Below are 20908 nucleotides of genomic sequence, written 5' to 3'. Positions count from 1 at the left end.
AAGTGGGGTTAATTCCAGCAATGCAAGGATTCTTCAATAATGCAAATCAATCAACGTGATACACCATATTAACATGTTGAAAGAGAAAAACCATATGATCATCTCAATAGATGAAGAGAAAGCTTTCAACAAAATTCAACATCCAGTTATGATAAAATCCCTGCAGAAAGTAGGCATAGAGGGAATTTTCCTCAACATAATAAAGGCCATATATGACAAACCGACAGCCAACATCATCCTCAATGGTGAAAAACTGAAAGCATTTCCACTAAGATCAGGAACAAGACAAGGTTGCCCACTCTCACCACTCTTATTCAACATAGTTTTGGAAGTTTTAGCCACAGCAGTCAGAGAAGAAAAGGAAATAAAAGGAATCTATATTGGAAAAGAAGAAATAAAGCTGTCACTGTTTGAAGATGACATGATACTATACATAAAGAATCCTAAACATGCTACCGTAAAACTACTAGATCTAATCAGTGAATTTGGTAAAGTAGCAGGATACAAAATTAATTCACAGAAATCTCTGGCATTCCTATATACTAATGATGAAAAATCTGAAAGTGAAATTAAGAAAACACTCCCATTTACCACTGCAACAAAAAGAATAAAATATCTAGGAATAAACCTACCAAAGGAGACAAAACACCTGTATGCAGTACACTATAAGACACTAATGAAAGAAATTAAAGATGATACAAATAGATGGAGAGATATAGCATGTTCCTGGATTGGAAGAATCAACATTGTGAAAATGACTCTACTACGCAAAGGAATCTACAGATTCAATGCAATCCCTATCAAACACCACGGGCATTTTTCACAGAACTAGAACAATGAATTTCACCATTTGTATGGAAACACAAAAGACCCCGAATATCCAAAGCAACCTTGAGAACGACAAATGGGGCTGAAGGAATCAGGCTCCCTGACTTCAGACTATACTACAAAGCTACAGTAATCAAGACAGTATGGTACTGGCACAAAAACAGTAATATAGATCAATGAACAGGATAGAAAGCCCAGAGATAAACGCACGCACATATGGTCACCTTATCTTTGATAATGGAGGCAAGAGTATACAGTGGAAAAAAGACAGCCTCTTCTATAAGTGGTGCTGGGAAAACTGGACAGGTACATGTAAAAGTATGCGATTAGAATACTCCCTAACACCATACACAAAAATAAGCTCAAAACGGATTAAAGACCTAAATGTAAGGACAGAAACTATCAAACTCTTAGAGGAAAACATAGACAGAACACTCTATGACATAAACCACAGCAAGATCCTTTTTGACCACCTCCTAGAGAAATGGAAATAAAAATAAACAAATGGGACCTAATGAAACTTAAAAACTTTTGCACAGCAAAGGAAACCATAAACAAGACCAAAAGACAACCCTCAGAATGGGAGAAAATATTTGCAAATGAAGTAACTGACAGAGGATTAATCTGAGAAATTTACAAGCAGCTCATGCAACTCAATAACAAAAAAACAAACAATCCAATCCAAAAATGGGCAGAAGACCTAAAAAGGCATTTCTCAAAAGAAAATATGCAGATTGCCAACAGGCAGATGAAAGAAAACTCATCATTAATCATTAGAGTAAAGCAAATCAAAACTACAATGAGATATCATCTCAAACCAGTCAGAATGGGCATCATCAAAAAATGTAGAAAGAATAAATGCTGGAGAAGCTGTGGAGAAAAGGGAACACTCTCGCACTGCTGGTGGGAATGTGAATTGGTACAGCCACTATGGAGAACAGTATGGAGGTTCCTTAGAAAACTACAAATAGAACTATCGTATAACCCATCAATCCCACTACTGGGCATATACGCTGAGAAACCATAATTCAAAAAGAGTCATGTACCAAAATGTTCATTGCAGCTCTATTTACAATAGCCAGGAGATGGAAGCAACCTAAGTGTCCATCATCGGATGAATGGATAGAGAAGATGTGGCACATATATACAATGGAATATTACTCAGCCAAAAAAGAAAATAAATTGAGTTATTCGTAGTGAGGTGGATGGACCTGCAGTCTGTAATACAGAGTGAAGTAAGTCAGAAAGAGAAAAACAAATACCATATGCTAACACATATATACAGAATCTAAGAAAGAAAAACATGTCATGAAAAACCTAGGGGTAAAGCGGGAATAAAGACACAGACCTGCTAGAGAATGGACTTGAGGATATGGGGAGGGGGAAGGGTAAGCTGTGACAAACTGAGAGAGTGGCATGGATATATATACACTACTAAACGGAAAATAGCTAATGGGAAGCAGCCGCATAGCATAGGGAGATCAGCTCGGTGCTTTGTGAACACCTAGAGGGATGAGATAGGGAGGGTGGGAGGGAGAGAGACGCAAGAGGGAAGAGATATGGGAACATATGTATAACTGAGTTACATTGTTATAAAGCAGAAAGCAACACACCACTGTAAAGCAATTATACTCCAATAAAGATGTAAAATAAAATAAAAGGTAATGAGAGCTTCCCTGTTGGTGCTGTGGTTGAGAGTCCGCCTGCCGATTCAGGGGACACGGGTTCGTGCCCCGGTCTGGGAGGATCCCACATGCCGCGGAGCGGCTGAGCCCATGAACCATGGCCTCTGAGCCTGCGCGTCTGGAGCCTGTGCTCCGCAACGGGAGAGGCTACAACAGTGAGAGGCCTGCGTACCCAAAAAATAAATATATAAAATAAAAGGTAATGAGAAGTTACAGATATAGAAAAGAAACTTATGTTTACCAGGCAGGAAGGGGGAGGGTGGGAGGGATAAACTGAGAAATTGGGATTGACATATACGCACTACTATATATAAAATAGATAACTAATAAGGAACTACTGTATAGCACAGGGAACGCTACTTAGTACTCTATAATGGCCTATATCAGAAAAGAATCTAAAAGAGGATGAATATATGAATATGTATAACTGATTCAAATTGCTGTACACCTGAAACTGACACAACATTGTAAATCAACTGTATTCCAATACAATTTTTACTTTAAAAAATGAAAAAAAAAAGAAAAAGCTGAGGAACCCAGCAGGAACCACCTCACACCACAGGGCACACGTAACAAAGGGGATGAGGATGCAAGCAGGAACCACCTCACACATAAGGCCCCACATAGAGGAGTTGAGGAAAATGGCAGAAGCGTAAGATGCGGAGATCACCTTCCTCCCCTCAGATACATCCGAAATACATCTACTTGTGGAACTGCTCCTACAGAACATCCCCTGAACGCTGGCAGAAGACCTCAGGCCTCCCAATAGGCAAGAAATTCCCCATGTACCTGGGTAGGGCAAAAGTAAAAAGAATAAACAGAGACAAAAGAATAGCCACAGGACCTGCACCAGTGGGAGGGAGCTGTGAAGGAGGAAAGCTTTCCACACACCAGGAAGCCCCTTCGTGGGCGGAGACTGCGGGTGGTGGAGGAGAGCACAGCAACAGGGGTGCGGAGGGCAAAGCGGGCAGATTCCCGCACAGAGAATCGGTGCCGACCGGCACTCACCAGCCCGAGAGGCTTGTCTGCTCAACAACCGGGGTGGCCGGGGGCTGGGAGCTGAGCCTCGGGCTTCGGTCGGATCACAGGGAGAGGACTGGCGGCGTAAACACAGCCTGAAGGGGTTAGTGCACCACGGCTACCCGGGATGGAGTCCGGGGAAAAGTCTGGAGCTGGGCAAAGAGAAAACAGACGTTTTCTTACCTCTTTGTTTTCTGGTGCGCGAGGAGAGGGGATTAAGAGCGCTGCTTAAAGGAGCTCCAGAGACGGGCGCCAGCTGCGGCTAAGAGCGCGGACCCCAGAGACGGGCATGAGACGCTAAGGCTGCTGCTGCCGCCACCAAGAAGCCTGTGGGCGAGCACAGGTCACTGTCCACACCACCCCTCCCGGGAGCCTGTGCAGCTCTCCACTGCCAGGTTCCCGTGATCCCAGGACAACTTCCCCGGGAGAACGCACAGCGCGCCTCAGGTTGGTGCAACGTCACGCAGGCCTCTGCCGACGCAGGCTCGCCCCGCACTCCGTGCCCCTCCCTCCCCTCGGCCTGAGTGAGCCAGAGCGCCCGAGTCAGCTGCTGCCTTAACCCCGTCCTGCTGAGCGAAGAACAGACGCCCTCAGGCGACCTACACGCAGAGGCGGAGCCAAATCCAAGCTGAACCCCAGGAGCTGTGCGAACAAAGAAGAGAAACGGAAATTTCTCCCAGCAGCCTCAGATGCAGCGGATTAAATCTCCACAATCAACTTGATATACCCTGCATCTGTGGAGTACCTGAATAGACAACGAATCATCCGAAATTGTGGAGGTGGACTCTGAGAGCAAGATATATTATTTTTTCCCCTTTTCCTCTTTATGTGTGTATGTGTATGCTTCTGTGTGAGATTTTTTCTGTATAACTTTGCTTACACCATTTGTCCTAAGTTTCTGTCCGCCCATTTTCTTTTTTTCTTTTCTAAAAAATGTTTGTATAACTTTCCTTTCACCATTTATCCTAAGCTTCTGTCCGTCCGTTTTTTTTTTTTCTAAAACATTTTCTTCTGGGCTTCCCTGGTGGCGCAGTGGTTGAGAGTCCGCCTGCCGATGCAGGGGACACGGGTTCGTGCCCCGGTCCGGGAAGATCCCACAAGCCGCGGAGCGGCTGGGCCCGTGAGCCATGGCCGATGAGCCTGTGTGTCCGGAGCCTGTGCTCCACAACGGGAGAGGCCACAACAGTGAGAGGCCCACGTACAGCAAAAAAAAAAAAAATTTTCTTAAGCAACAGGGGTCCAGAGGGCAAAGCGGGGAGATTCCCGCACAGAGAATCGGTGCCGATCGGCACTCACCGGCCCGAGAGGCTTGTCTGCTCACCCACCGAGGTGGCCGGGGGCTGGGAGCTGAGGCTCGGGCTTCGGTCGGATCACAGGGAGAGGACTGGCGGATTAAACACAGCCTGAAGGGGTTAGTGCACCACGGCTACCCGGGATGGAGTCTGGGGAAAAGTCTGGAGCTGGCAAAGAGAAAACAGACGTTTTCTTACCTCTTTGTTTCCTGGTGCGCGAGGAGAGGGCATTAAGAGCGCTGCTTAAAGGAGCTCTAGAGACGGGCGCCAGCTGCGGCTAAGAGCGCGGACTCCAGAGACGGGCATGAGACGCTAAGGCTGCTGCTGCCGCCACCAAGAAGCCTGTGGGCGAGCACAGGTCACTGTCCGCACCACCCCTCCCGGGAGCCTGTGCAGCCCGCCACTTCCACGGTCCCGTGATCCAGGGACAACTTCCCCGGGAGAACGCACGGCTCGCCTCACGCTGGTGCAACGTCACGCAGGCCTCTGCCGCCGTAGGCCCGCCCCGCACTCCGTGCCTATCCCTCCCCCCACACCCCACCCCGCCCCGGCCTGAGTGCGCCAGAGCGCCCGAATCAGCTGCTCCGTTAACCCCATCCTGTCTGAGCGAAGAACAGACGCCCTCAGGCGACTTACACGCAGAGGCGGAGCCAAACCCAAAGCTGAACCCAAGGAGCTGTGGGAACAAAGAAGAGAAACGGAAATTTCTCCCAGCAGACTCAGATGCAGCGGATTAAATCTCCACAATCAACTTGATATACCCTGCATCTGTGGAGTACCTGAATAGACTACGAATCATCCCAAATTGGGGAGGTGGAATTTGAGAGCAAAATATATTATTTTTCCCCTTTTCCTCTTTATGTAAGTGTGTATGTGTATGCTTCTGTGTGAGATTTTGTCTGTATAACTTTGCTTTCACCATTTATCCTAAGCTTCTGTCCGTTCGTTTTTTTTTCTAAAAAATTGTTGTCTTAATAACTATTTTTTATTTTAATAACTTTATTTTATTTTATTTAACTTTATTTTATTTTATCCTCTATCTTTCTTTCTTTCTTTCTACTTTTTCTCCCTTTTATTCTGAGCCGTGTTGATGAAAGGCTCTTGGTGCTCCAGCCAGGAGTCAGTGCTGTGCTTCTGAGGTGGAAGAGCCAACTTCAGGACACTGGTCCACAAGAGACCTCCAAGCTCTACGTAATATCAAATGGCGGAAACCTCCCAGAGATCTCCATCTCAACACCAAGACCCAGCTTCACTCAACGACCAGCAAGCTACAGTGCTGGACACCCTATGCCAAACAACTAGCAAGACAGGAACACAACCCCACCCATTAGCAGAGAGGCTGCCTAAAATCGTAAAAAGGCCACAGACACTCCAAAACACACCACCAGACGTGGACCTGTCCACCAGAAAGACAAGATCCAGCTTCATCCACCAGAACACAGGCACTACTCCCCTCCACCAGGAAGCCTACACAACCCAATGAACCAACTGTAGCCACTGGGGACAGACACCAAAAACAACGGGAACTACGAACCTGCAGCCTGCAAAAAGGAGACCCCAAACACAGTAAGATAAGCAAAATGAGAAGACAGAAAAACACACAGCAGATGAAGGAGCAAGGTAAAAACCCACCAAACCTAACAAATGAAGAGGAAATAGGCAGCCTACCTGAAAAAGAATTCAGAATAATGATAGTAAAGATGATCAAAATCTTGGAAATAGAATAGAGAAAATGCAAGAAACATTTATCAAGGCCCTACAAGAAGTTAAGAGGAAACAAGGAATGATGAAAAACACAATAAATGAAATTTACAATACTCTAGAAGGGATTAATAGCAGAATAACTGAGGCAGAAGAATGGATAAGTGACCTGGAAGATAAAATACTGAAAATAACTACTGCAGAGCAGAATAAAGAAAAAAGAATGAAAAGAACTGAGGACAGACTTAGAGACCTCTGGGACAACATTAAACGCACCAACATTCGAATTAATGTGGTCTCAGAAGAAGAAGAGAAAAAGAAAGGGACTGAGAAAATATTTGAAGAGATTAGAGTTGAAAACTTCCCTAATATGGGAAAGGAAATAGTTAATCAAGTCGAGGAAGCACAGAGAGTCCCATACAGGATAAATCCAAGAAGAAACATGCCAAGACACATATTAATCAATCTATCAAAAATTAAATACAAAGAAAACATATTAAAAGCAGCAAGGGAAAAACAACAAATAACACACAAGGGACTCCCCATAAGATTAACAGCTGATTTTTCAGCAGAAACTCTGCAAGCCAGAGGGAGTGGCAGGACATATTTAAAGTGATGAAGGAGAAAAACCTACAACCAGGAATACCCAGCAAGGATCTCATTCAGATTTGATGGAGAATTTAAAATCTTTACAGACAAGCAAAAGCTGAGAGAGTTCAGCACCACCAAACCAGCTTTACAACAAATGCTAAAGGACTTCTCTAGGCAAGAAACACAAGAGAAGGAAAAGATCTACAATAACAAGCCCAAAACAATTAAGAAAATGGGAATAAGAACATACATATCGATAATTACCTTAAATGTAAATGGATTAAATGCTTCCATCAAAAGATATAGACTGGCTGAATGGATACAAAAACAAGACCCATACATCTGCTGTCTACAAGAGACCCACTTCAGACCTAGGGACACATACAGACTGAGAGTGAGGGGATGGAAAAACATATTCCATGCAAATGGAAATCAAAAGAAAGCTGGACTAGCAATTCTCATATCAGACAAAATAGACTTTAAAACAAAGATAATTACAAGAGACAAAGAAGGACACTACATAATGATCAAGGGATCGATCCATGCACCCAACATAGGAGCACCTCAATACATAAGGCAAATACTAACAGCCATAAAAGGGGAAAGTGACAGCAACACATTCATAGTAGGGGACTTTAAAACCCCACTTTCACCAATGGACAGATCATCCAAAATGAAAATAAATAAGGAAACACAAGCTTTAAATGATGCATTAAACAGGATGGACTTAATTGATATTCATAGGAAATGCCATCCAAAACCAACAGAATACAATTTTTTCTCGGTATTCATGGAAAATTCTCCAGGATAGATCCTATCTTGGGTCACAAATCAAGCCTTGGTAAATTTAGGAAAATTGAAATTGTATCAAGTATCTTTTCTGACCACAATGCTATGAGACTAGATATCAATTACGGGAAATGATCTGTAAAAATTACAAGCACATGGAGGCTAAACAATACACTATTTAATAATGAAGTGATCACTGAAGAAATCAAAGAGGAAATCAAAAAATACCTGGAAACAAATGACAATGGAGACACGACGACCCAAAACCTATGCTATGCAGCAAGAGTAGTTCTAAGAAGGAAGTTTATAGCAATACAATCCTACCTTAAGAAACAGGAAACATCTCGAATAAACAACCTAACCTTGAACCTAAAGCAATTAGAGAAAGAAGATCAAAAAAACCCAAAGTTACCAGAAGGAAAGAAATCATAAAGATCATTTCAGAAATAAATGAAAAAGAAATGAAGGAAACGATAGCAAAGATCAGGAAATCTAAAATCTTGTTCTTTGAGAAGATAAACAAAATTGATAAACCATTAGCCAGACTCATCAAGATAAAAGGGGAGAAGACTCAAATCAATAGAATTAGAAATGAAAAAGGAGAAGTATCAACTGACACTGCAGAAATACAAAAGTTCATGAGACATTACTACAAGCAACTCTATGCCAATAAAATGGACAACCTGTAAGAAATGGACAAATTCTTAGAAATGCACGTGCCTAAAGTGAATCAGGAAGAAACAGAAAATATGAACAATCCAAACACAAGCACTGAAATTGAAACTGTGATATGGGTTGAAGAGCTAAATAGACATTTCTCCAAAGAAGATATACAGACTGCCAACAAACACATGAAAGAATGCTCAACATCATTAATAATTAGAGAAATGCAAATCAAAACTACAATGAGATATCATCTCACACCAGTCAGAATGGCCATCATCAAACAGTCTAGAAACAATAAATGCTGGAGAGGGTGTGGAGATAAGGGAACACTCTTGCACTGCTGGTGGGAATGTGAATTAGTACAGCCACTATGGAGAACAGTATGGAGGTTCCTTAAAAAACTACAAATAGAACTACCATATGACCCAGCTGAACAAACCATAATTCAAAAAGAGTCATGTACCAAAATGTTCATTGCAGCTCTATTTACAATAGCCAGGAGATGGAAGCAACTTAAGTGTCCATTATTGGATGAATGGTTAAAGAAGATGTGGCACATATATACAATGGAATATTACTCAGCCATAAAAAGAAACGAAATTGCGCTATTTGTAATGAGGTGGTTGGAGCTAGAGCCTATCATACAGAATGAAGTAAGTCAGAAGGAGAAAGACAAATACTGTATGCTAACACATATATATGGAATTTAAGGGAAAAAATGTCATGAAGAACCTAGGGGTAAGACAGGAATAAAGACACAGACCTACTAGAGAATGGACTTGAGGATATGGGGAGGGTGAAGGGTAGGCTGTGACAAAGCGAGAGAGAGGCATGGATATATATACTCTACCAAATGTGAGGTAGATAGCTAGTGGGAAGAAGCTGCATAGCACAGGGAGATCAGCTCGTGCTATGTGACCGTTGGAGGGGTGGGATAGGGAGGGTGGGAGGGAGGGAGACGCAAGGCCGAAGAGATATGGGAACATATGTATATGTATAACTGATTCACTTTGTTATAAAGCAGAAACTAACACACCCTTGTGAAGAAATTATACTGTAATAAAGATGTAAAAAAAAAGACAGGAATAAAGACACGGACCTATTACAGAATGGACTTGAGGATATGGGGAGGGGGAAGGTAAGCTGTGACAAATTGATAGAGTGGCATTGACATATATACATTACCAAACGTAAAATAGATAGCTAGTGTGAAGCAGCCGCATAGCACAGGGAGATCAGCTTGGTGCTTTTTGACCACCTAGCAGGGTCAGATAGGGAGCGTGGGAGAGAGGGAGACACAAGAGGGAAGATATATGAGAACATAAGTATATGTATAACTGAGTCACTTTGTTATAAAGCAGAAACTAACACACCCTTGTCAAGCAATTATACTCCAATAAAGATGTAAAATAAAATAAAATAAAATAAAAATAAAAGGTAATGAGAATACACTGATGTAGACAACAAACTTATGGTTACCAGGTGGGAAGGGGGAGGGAGGAAGGGATAAAGTAAGAGATTGGGATTGACATATACAAACTACCATATATAAAATAGATAACTAATAAGGACCTACTGTATAACACAGGGAATGCTACTTAGTACTCTATAATGGCCTATATGGGAAAAGAATCTAAAAAAAGGTGAATATATGAATATGTATAACTGCTTCACTTTGCTGTGTATCTGAAACTGACACAACATTGTAAATCAACTATATTCCAATAAAAAATTTTTTTAAAAAATGAAAAAAAAAAACGGGGTAAGGAACCCAGCAGGAACTACCTCACACCAAAAGCCCACATCACAAACAGGATGAGGAACCCAGCAGGAACTACCTCACACCAAAAGCCCACATTACATAGGGGAAGAGTAACCAAGCAGAAACCACCTCACACCAAAGGGTCCACATCACAAACGGGATGAAACCAAGCAGGAACCACCTAATACCAAAGGGCCCACATCACAAGGGGGATAGGGAACCCAAGAGGAACGACCTCACACCAAAAGCCCACATCACAAAGGGGATGAGGAAACAAGCAGTAACCACCTCACAACAAAAGCCCACATTACATAGGGGAAGAGTAACCAAGCAGAAACCACCTCACACCAAAGGGCCCACATCACAAAGGGGAGGAGGAACCAAGCAGCAACCTCCTGACACAAAGGGTCCACATCACAAACGGGATGAGGAACCCAGCAGGACCCACCTCGCACCAAAGGGACCACATCACAACGGGTATGAGGTACCTAGCTGGAACCAGCTCACAACTAAATCCAAATCACGAACAGGATGAGGAACCCAGCGGGAACCACCTCACCACAAAGGGCCCAAATCACAAAAGGAATGTGGAACCCAGCAGGAACCACCTCACACCAAAAGGCCCACATCACAAAGGGTCCTTATCCCTTTTGTGATAGGGGCCCTTTGGTGTGAGGTGAGTCCTGCTGGGTTCCTCATCCCCTTTGTGATGGGGGAACTTTGGTGTGAGGTGGTTTCTCATCCTCTTTGTGATGAGGGCCCTTTGATTTGCAGTGGTTCCTGCTGGGTTCCTCATCCCCTTTGCAATGTGGGCCCATAAGCTCCCGGACCCTAACGGTGGCTCCGTCCTGCGATGCCGGCACTTAAAGTCGTGATGTGTCCCCTGCTTGCTTCCTGCTCAGAGTCTCTCTCTGTTCAGCCTGAAGTCTTTCTCCTTCCATCTCAGCATCCGAAGGAGGCTTTGTCCTACATGGGCAACAACAAAAATTTTCATAGAAGAAAACACCTCCTCTCCCCTCTCCCTTTCCGCGAACACACTTTGCCTCAGACAACCCCTCAGTGAGTACACAAAAGTGGGGCTGTTTTCTTTCTGATGCCGTTTCAGCTGAAGTGTAAAAATATCTTTTCAAACTAGGGAAGCAACACCACAGCTAGAAATGCTTGGATTTGAAAATAAACGTGTGGCAGATTTACACAAATCCCTTTAATCTGTCAGAGATGCTTTCGGCAGAAGGTACATTGCCTGACAAAAGGGGGCTCACGCCACAGAACTTTGCTTTTCTCGCGTAAGAAGAAGTCTGGAGATGGGCGACTGCTGATAGTGATTCAGGGATCAGGGGTATCAGGCTCTGATTTGGTATCAGTGTCATTTTCTAGGTCCCCTAATGTCAAATAATGGCAGCAGCATCCCTCGTGAGGCTGAGTTCAAAGGGGAAGCAGGGTGGGCTCGAATGGGACTCTCTCCTTCTTTGTGTCTGTTACCAAAAGGAAATCATTCCCAGGAGCCCTCTCCTCAGTGCATTTCCCCTTACATCTTACAGGCCAGAACTAGGTCATACACCCACCCCTAGGCCAGAGACAGGGGTCCTGCCCAATTCAGGGCTCTCTGCCCACCACGGAGGTTCTTTTAGGGAGGAATGGTTTTGGCTGGATGACCAAAAATATATTCTCAGACCTCTTTCTTTGGGCGCAGAAGCCCTGAGTTCCGGACCTGGTCCTGTTTCTGCCTTACTCAGATACGAATAACATGATGAACTGGTTACATCTTCCTCAAGCCCTGATATCATCCCTATGGGCCACTTGCAAAGGCAGCAAAGAAGGTGAGCTGTCATCAAGGGTTTCTGCATGACACTGGCTTCACTGGCAAGAAACAGTTTTGAGAACAGGCAAACTAGATCATTTCAAAGGGAACTTCTACCTTGCATGTTTTTGAGTGTCTGTAGGATTGGCTAGCCAGCCTCTTTTCTTGTCTCCAGCCTTTTTTTTTTCTTTTTTTTTGCAGACGCTGTACAGATATAGATGCAGATATTGACACAGATACAAACGTAATTATAGATTGTGTTATCGGGTGATGTCTGAGGAGCAGATGGAGATCCATCTGTTGGGGAAGGCTCGGGAGAAGTCCGGCTAGAGCCCGGGGCTGGGGCAAACCGAGAGGGCTCAGCCCTGCGAGAGCAGGTGAAACTCAGGGATTCAGGGCTGGCTCCCTGTCCCCGACTTAGAAGTGGCTGATCCCGGCCCCAATTCAGGGATCCTGGCTCCTGTAGTGGACTTGGGACTTGAAGCAGCCAAATTCATCTTACAGTTGGATTATAGTTGACAAATGATCTTTGCAATAACCAAAGCTGTGATGGAACAGTTGGCAGGGGCCCCCTTATGCGCACATCTCTGTATTCTGGGGCTAAAGGTGGCCTTCGTGTATACGCAGGTGTTCTCCACTTGTGGGAGGAGGGATCCTAGCAGCTTTGCTGGAAGACTCAGGACCATGGAGCTTAATGATTGATGCCTTTTCCTGGGTCACCAGGCCTGGGGAACAGAATGTGAGGGGCCAGTGTGATGTTGTGTAGCTTCCCCCGTAGGGCACGAGTGACACGTAATGTCAGGCCATCCCACTACTGTCAGTGCCAAGCCTGACACCTTGGTTACAGTGGTGCTGTCAAGACTTCTCCACGCAAAGCACATTTCCCCCTTTGTAATTACTACAGGCCAGGGAGGGAAGGAAACTACATCAGGTTCTAGGGCTGCAGGAGAGGATGGTCCCACCGTGCGCCTTCCTCAGGGCACGCACATCCCCGCCACTCCCGGAACCTAGAGAATGTCCAGATGACAATAAGCACTTATGATATTGACTCCCAAGGCCACAGTTTTCTCCCCTCATGCCAATTCAGTTAGGTCATAGTAAGTGAGGAATGGAGGCTGATACATTATTCCTGAGAGAGTGATTATAGCATCAGAACTTCTGGGGATCCCAGGACCCAGCCAGGGCCGCTCCCCTGGAAAACCTCCCAGAAGCAGCGTGTGCGTGCCCCATAGTAGAAATGAACATACCCTGACTCTGCCAGTCCAGGCCCACTGACAGAAGCTTGTTTGGGGGTAACTCCAAATGACATAAATGGGGAGATTATCCTGGAGAGTCTGGGCGAGCCAGTGTAATCCCATGTGTCCTTAAAAGCAGGAGGGGAGGCAGAAGGTGAGTCCATGAGATGCAACAATGGAAGGAGAGGCAGATGAGATTCAGCGTGAAAGAGAGTTTTCACCCACCCTTGCTGTCTTTGAAGTTAGAGGAAGGAGGTAGAGTCCAGAAATGCAGATGGCCCCTGGCAGCTGGGAATGACCCTCAGCTGACAGCTGGCAAGGAAACAGAGATCTCGGTGCTACAGCTACAAGGACTGTGTTCTGCCAACAGCCCAAATGAGCAAGGGAGTGGATCCTTCTTTAGGGCCCCCAGAAAGGAGCATGGCCCTTCCAACACCTTGCTTTTAGCTTGGTGAGCCCTGTTAGACTTCTGACCTATAGAACTTTGAGTTCATACATTTGTGTTGTTTTAGCTGCTAAGCTGGAGGTGACTTGTTATAGCAGGAATAGAAAACTAATACAAATGTGCTGGTGACCAACCCCTCCCTGTTTCAGAATACCCTGGTGCATAGCAACTGATGTCATAGAAAAGATTCTAAAAGAGCAGGTCACGAAGAAGGACTTAGGGTTTGGAAGCTCTTGGGTGAAGGCAAACGGGTTATCAAGGAAATGACATCTGAAAAATCCAGGGAGCGGAGTGTAGACAGAGCGACTTTCCTGCAATAAACGTCGAGCCTGTTGCAGTGGCTGCTCTACCCTTCCCCTGAGGAGGCGCCAAGGGCCCGCAGAAGGATGGTAAGTGGGTGTACAGTGGGCACGAACTGGGACAGGCATGACTATTCCCAGCTGCAGGAGATGCTCATCAGCACATTCACTTATTGCTCATCCGATGACAGTCCTGTTGGGAAGAGTAGGTTTTTGTTCAATCATTTATTCATTCATTCATTGATCAAAGATTCACTGAGCACCTACCGTGCCCCAGGTTCTGTTCTAAGTTCTGAGGCTAAAGCAGAGGACAAGACAGGCCAGTTTTCTGCATGCCTGGTGTTTACACGCTGGTATGGGAGGTAGACAAATGAACGAGGAACTTTCTGAAATTTATTTACATTGTGAAGAAAATGAAAACTATTTTCTGGGATGGGGACGTGGTCAGACAATCCTATCTGAAGTGGTGAGCTTGTTTGAGCTGAGACCATGACAGGAAAAAGCAAGCTCTGTGGTGGTTGGGGGAATCATGTTCCAGGCAGAAGGGATAGCAGGTGCAAAGGACCTGGGTGGGAATGAGATGGGCAGGTACAAAGAAATGTGCAAGGTGACTGTGACGGTGTGAAGGTGAACAAGAGGAAGAGAGGAGTGAAAGCAGAGGTGCTGTGAGGCTAAGAGACTTCTCTGCTCTTTCCAATGACGACCCAGCTCATCACTGGCAGGTCCGGGCTGGACCAGGTCTCCTTGTGAGGACAATGAGAGAAAAGGTCACTGGAGTTTGGTTTGTAGACCACAGCTCAGAATATATTCCAGGATAAACGGCAATGGTGGAAATAATTCAACAGACAGTGGCTGTTGTGCTCATCATGGTGGGACCGTGATGAGTTATTTTTTTCTTTTCTCATTTTCTATTTTCCAAAATGTGTTTCATGAACAAGTTCTGCTTTCACAGTAAAGAGGAAAAAAGCATTTGAGCATCTGTATCTACTGTCAGGAGAAATGAGTGTGAAGAAGCATCCACTGGGTTTTGCTGGAGGGAAAGAATGGGGGTGGGGGGTGGGAAGGAGACCTTGGAGAGAGCAGTTTCCTGAGAAAACAGGAGGTGAAGGGGAGGAGAGGCAGGGCCTTGGGTACCACGGGTTTGCAGTGACACGAAACACAGAATTAGGATGGGAAGAGGTATTGTGATTAAGCCAGGAGGGCATCCCTGAATTGCACACCCCCAGTCCCACAGCACCCTTCTCTTCGGCCAGAGTCCCAGTGATCTCGGTGAGAATTACCTGTGACTCCATCCACTCACCTGGCGGCCGTCACCCTGAGCTGGAGAGGATGAAGGCGTCCATGGTGCCCTGCCTCATTGGGTACCTGGTGGTTCCAAGTGGCGCTGCTGTCTTGGGGCGCTGTGTGGTGGCTAAAAAGCTCCACGAAGGAGGCCTGAGTGATTTTGAGGGCTACAGCCTCGAAAACTGTAAGTAGCCCCTCTCAGCCCCACTCCTCACGTCTTTTCCCACTGCCCCCTGCCGAGGATTCCCCAGCTCTCCTCTGAGCCACACCCCTCCCGTTCCATCTTAGGGGTGTGCCTGACTTATTTTGAGAGCAAGTTCAATCCCACTGCTGCCTACGACAGCTTGCGCGGTGACTACACCGGCTACGGCTTCTTTCAGATCCGCAACCGTGACCGGTGTGACCACGGCAAGAACTGCTGCCACGTGTCCTGCTCTGGTAGATCCCTCCCTCCTTCCACCCTGGGGCCCGCGGGGGCGGCCGCATTGAGCTCAGAGGGCTGGCCAGCGCTTACAAGTTTGGAGCTGAGAGAAGGAGGGCCCGGCAAAGACGGGGCTGAACCAAATCCAGGGTGGACCCCAGGGAGGCCAAGCAGAGCACTGCACTGCCAAAGGTCCGCGAGGAGAAGGGGCTGCGGTGAGTCAGGCTGGGCAGCCTGGGACGCAGCGATGGAGACCCACGTGCAGGTGGGCAGAGGGGGAGGCAGGGAGGAGCCTGACGGGTGAGGGCAGAGGGCTCTGGCTGGGCCTGATATAGAAGACACTCTTCTTCAAGGGGAGCGGAGGCTGCCACTTTGACAGGCAGAGTGATCACCGGGAGAAGATGGGCTGTAATTTATGTCTCATAAGAAGGTTATATATGTTTATCTCCAGAATCCAATACAATTATCTGTAATAGAGGTGGTACTGAGTGCTGTGATGAAAATACGGTGGACTAGATATCTTGAAAAACCCTCCCACTAGATAAAATGTAAAAAAGTAAAAAAACAAAACCAGAAAACCCCCCATCTTTTAAAGTACCTAGCTGAACTGGCAAGAAAGTAAGAAATCCCTAGAGGCTAAAGAGAGGAGCAAGAATGCAGATAGGTAAGTGAAGACTGAAGCCGATGATGACCCTGGGGGTTTGAGGTCACTGTGTAGACAGGGTCTGAGCAAGTACGCAGGCGCACTGGCAACGTCCAAAGAGACCTGAGAGCCCTGAGAGCTACCCTGTCAGCTGAAAGGGATGAGCTAGAAAACTCCAGAGGGAAGACACTCTAACAAAAGGGGTAAGACAGTCTTCCCTGGGAATTTGTAACCACAAGCCAACAGGACTCACAAGGCACCATCTAGAGGGGCTAGACCTTGTGCTAAGTACTGGGGGCAATTCAGAGGAATTGCATAGTTTTCCTGTCAGGCAGGGTGGGGAACAGAAAAAGCACAGGCTTTGAGGGCAGACAGAACCTTGGCTCTACCTCCACATAATCACTAGTTATGTGATTTGAGCCTCAGTTTTCTTATCTAGAAAATGGAGTTATGGGACTTCCCTGGTGGTGCAGTGGTTAAGAATCCGCCTGCCAATGCCGGGGACACGGGTTTGATCCCTGGTCCGGGAAGATCTCACATGCTATGGAGCAACTAAGCCCATGCGCCACAACTACTGAGCCTGTGCTCTGGAGCCCACGTGCCACAACTACTGAAGCCCGCGTGTCTATAGCCCATGCTCCGCAACAAGAGAAGCCACCGCAACTAGAGAAAGCCCGCGTGAAGAAACGAAGACCCAACGCAACCAAAACTAAATAAATAAATAATAAAATTTTAAAAAGGAAATGGAGTTAATAATAGTACCTACCTGACAAGGCTTTTATTTTATTTTATTTGATCTTAGCAGCTTTTTTTTTAATAAAACCCCAAAACTGGAGCAAATGTCCATCAACAATTGAATGGATAAATAGATCATGGTATATTCTTATTTAGAGACTCTTTTTAAAAATCAAAGTGCATGAAGGAATGGTTTCCTAAATATGTTCTTTTTTTTTCTAATCACACATTAATGGAAATGAGTAAGTTACAGCTATAAGCAACAACATGGATAAATTTCACATAATGTTGAATAAAATAAGGTAGTCACACAGAGTACGTACTATATGAACCCACATATAAAGTTTAGAAACAGGCAAAACTAATCCATGAGCTACAGGTCAGAATAGGGATGAGGTTTTTGGGGGGGAGGGGAGTGAGGGGTGCTCCCACAAGGCCTCTACAAGTTTTAAGTCCTGAGCATGGTGTCTGGTGCTTGATGAACACAATTTTCCTTTATTTAAAGAATTTACAAGATAGTTGGGCATTAGGACTGATACATGTATGTATGCGTGCATACTATGCAGGTCAGTATGTTTGTATGCATGTAGATAACAGATAAGTGCCGAATCAAAGTGACGTTTTATTCAGAAAAGAGGAGAGGGCACAGTGGGCTAGGTGGTCAGTGACAGACTTCTAAGGACTATACTTTTGGATGAGCAGATGCAGGTTGGGAGATGAGTGCGAACAAAGTCTGGGAAGAGGATCTGTGCATGACCCCCAAGCTGTGGGTATCGGTACCATCAGGGTTGGCACTGTCTTTGCCTCCTGCCCCTTGACATGTCTTGAATGGTGGGGTCGTGGAGGAAAGCAGTGGAAGTGGAAAGCCACGTTGGGCAAAGTTGGACTAAGCCAAAGATTTGAGGTTCTGTTTTCCGGGCAACAAGGGGGCAATGAAATAATGTTTTAAGGAGAAGCAATCGGACTAGGTTATGGAAGGGGGGAGACTGTAGTGCGGGCAAGAAGGAGGGGGTCCCATGTGGGAGGTCTTGGTTCCACGGTCCAAGGAGGGAATGGAAGGATGGATGCATAGACATGTTGGTTCTTCAGGGGCACCTCTGGGCCCTCTCACATGCTGTTCCTTCTGCCTGGAACAGTTTTCCTTCTGTGATGTCCTCAACCCCTTTTCCTTACCTACTCCACTAGATGTCTCTTGGCCCAATAACCCTTCCCTGACCCTAATTCAACTCTGAATTAGGTGTCCCCACTCAATGCTGCATTCCCCCATGGTTCCAGGTATCCTTTGTATTATAATTGACTATAATCTTTATCTACCCCCTTCCAGACTGTAGGCGTTATGAAGGCAGAGATGGATTTATTGTGTTTCTCATTCTATCTCCACTGCTTCTTCTATAGCCTAGCACAGGATATTCACTATACATATACATTTTTTTTGGCTGCATCGGGTCTTAGTTGTGGCACATGGGCTCTTTCTTGCAGCGCACAGTCTTCTCTCTAGTTGTGGCGTGCGGGTTTTCTCTTCTCTAGTTGTGGCACGCGGGCTTAGTTGCCCCGCGGCATGTGGGATCTTAGTTCCCCGATCAGGGATCAAACCCATGTCCCCTGCATTGGAAGGTAGATTCTTCACCATTGGACCACCAGGGAAGTCCCCATCATATACATTTTTAATGAAAATATCATTATAAGGATTATAAGAAAAAATCAATAGATTTAGTAAAAGATGACCACATCCTGCTACTTCCCAGTGTTGTCTGAGAAAAATACAGGGATAGATTTATTCTTGGAATCACATGGAAGCCTCTCTAACGCGAGCCCCTGGTAGCTTCCTTGACATCACTCTGACTTAGCTGCCAAGTGGTGACACAGCATCATTCCACTTCATTTTCTTCTTTCACACCTTTACTGAATCCAAATTTAAAGGAGACAATTGAATGTGCCAAGAAAATTGTAAAAGGAAAAAGAGGAATGGGAGCGTGGTAAGTAGCCTGTATTAATGACTTTCACCCACTCATCAAGTCCCACTGGTTTGGGACTGTACGTGTATAGCAACCAAGATTAAGATGAAAGATTCTAAAGAAATCAAGCCATGTTTCCCTCTATATCAGAACAGTCCCTGGCACAAGATACCCTATGTTAAGTTTTTGTTAAATAAATTATAAAATAGAATTGTCATGGCTTTATACTTAAATGTTGGTCCCTCTTGGAAATTATTTTGGTATTAAAAAGTGAGACAGGGCATCCACCTTCATATTTTTCAAACGGCTGGTCGGTGGTCTCAACACCCCTTATTCGTTAACCTGTTTTTCTCACTAATTTAATAGATTGCATTTTAAAGTGGGAATCCTCTTGTTAATGTTAACTGTCTTCTGGGTGTTGGAAATATCTTTCATGCATAGTCTTGACTTTCCAATTAATTTGGAAGCTTGGCTGACCCCCTAGGGCAAGCACTAATGAGCCAAAACCATCTTCATTGTATGGCACTAAGTAGAGATGTGTTGGGCCAGTCTGATCAAGGTCTCTTACGTGCTCAGGATTTCCAGTGAAGTGAGCTCTCATTAAGCTAATAAGCCGCCATGGCTTTTCCAAAGCTCAGATCAGGCTGCTCTGTGGAACTTGGGGCGGACAGGAAGGGAGAAGACCCAGGCTCCCCCCACTTGCCTCCCCGCGGAGTCCCTTCTGCAGTGCCTGCCAGGGGCTATGGAGGGCACTGCAATTTCTGAAAATACGTCTGTGTGTGTTTTCCCTGCTGCTCTGTAGCTATGAGGGGCCAGGGGGTCACCGCCCCTTCTCCAACTGTGTGACCCCCTACCCTGGAAGACTCATGAAGCTTCATGCCCGGTCGAGGGATGGGACGAACTGATGTCTAATGGCCTGCAGTGGCCTGGTGACCCCCACCACTTCTAGGATGGGAGAGGAGGACCTGGGGTCTGGATTCTGGCCAAGGGGCTGGGAATAGGAGGGTCATGTTTGGGGGACCAGGAGAAAAGGTTAGAGAAACTCAGTCCAGCTGACAAAGGTTGAGGAGCTGGAAGGAATTTTGGAAGGTGAGGGGTGAAGCAGGTGCATGGAAAGGTAACAAGAGGCCACGGCTGTGGGACAAGTGTTCCAGTTTCAGGACTAGGATCTGCCCAGTACTCACCATACATGTCACAGAGCTTCTCTGATGCTCACTTCAGAGAAGCTACAAATGCTTTGCAGGGTTGGAGAAGGATTTCGCAGTTCACAGCTCAGCCTCTCCATCTTGCAGTGTGGGGTTTACGGGAAGGGGAGATGTCGTGAGCAGGATGGAGGAAGCACCAGCTCTCATGCCAGCGGGTGGTGGAGCCAGCCAGCGAGAGAGACATACTTGGGATGCAAGAAAGCTTTCAGAACTGTGCCCACTCACATGTCCCAGGGGCCAGGCAGTGGGTTTAAATTGGCCAGCGGGGGCTGAGCTCCCTGGAGATGCCGAGCTGTGAGTATGGGGAGCCCCCTCCGGTTCTCTCTCCCTGGCCTTCCTCCCCGCAGGACCTCCTGGATCCTCAACTGCCAGGACTCTGACACTCTGGAGCGGTGGTTGGACGGATGCAAGCCGTAGCTACTGGGAAGCCCTCGCTGCACTTGCCCCTGGCATCTTCCTAGTGAAGATGCTCTCCTGTTCACTGCCTTCACTCATCCCGTTGATTATCTCACTGCTTGATGGCTCCAGGTGGAAAAGGGCAAAATTTGCTT

At 45.9% G+C, this 20908-nt stretch overlaps 1 protein-coding gene across 1 annotated transcript; it reads left to right on the top strand.

Annotated features, from left to right (window-relative positions):
* The first annotated feature begins 15443 nt into the window (after positions 1-15443).
* On the top strand, positions 15444-20774 carry LYZL4 (lysozyme like 4). The gene is made up of 4 exons (XM_060163906.1): positions 15444-15582; positions 15687-15836; positions 19095-19173; positions 20705-20774. Exons 1-4 carry the CDS (start codon positions 15444-15446, stop codon positions 20772-20774), a joined length of 438 nt encoding a protein of 145 aa, XP_060019889.1.
* The last annotated feature ends 134 nt before the right edge of the window (positions 20775-20908 follow it).

This window comes from Lagenorhynchus albirostris, chromosome 10 (assembly GCF_949774975.1).
Source record: "Lagenorhynchus albirostris chromosome 10, mLagAlb1.1, whole genome shotgun sequence".
NCBI classification, from domain to species: Eukaryota; Metazoa; Chordata; class Mammalia; order Artiodactyla; family Delphinidae; genus Lagenorhynchus; species Lagenorhynchus albirostris.
This window is presented reverse-complemented; position numbering and strand designations above follow the sequence as displayed.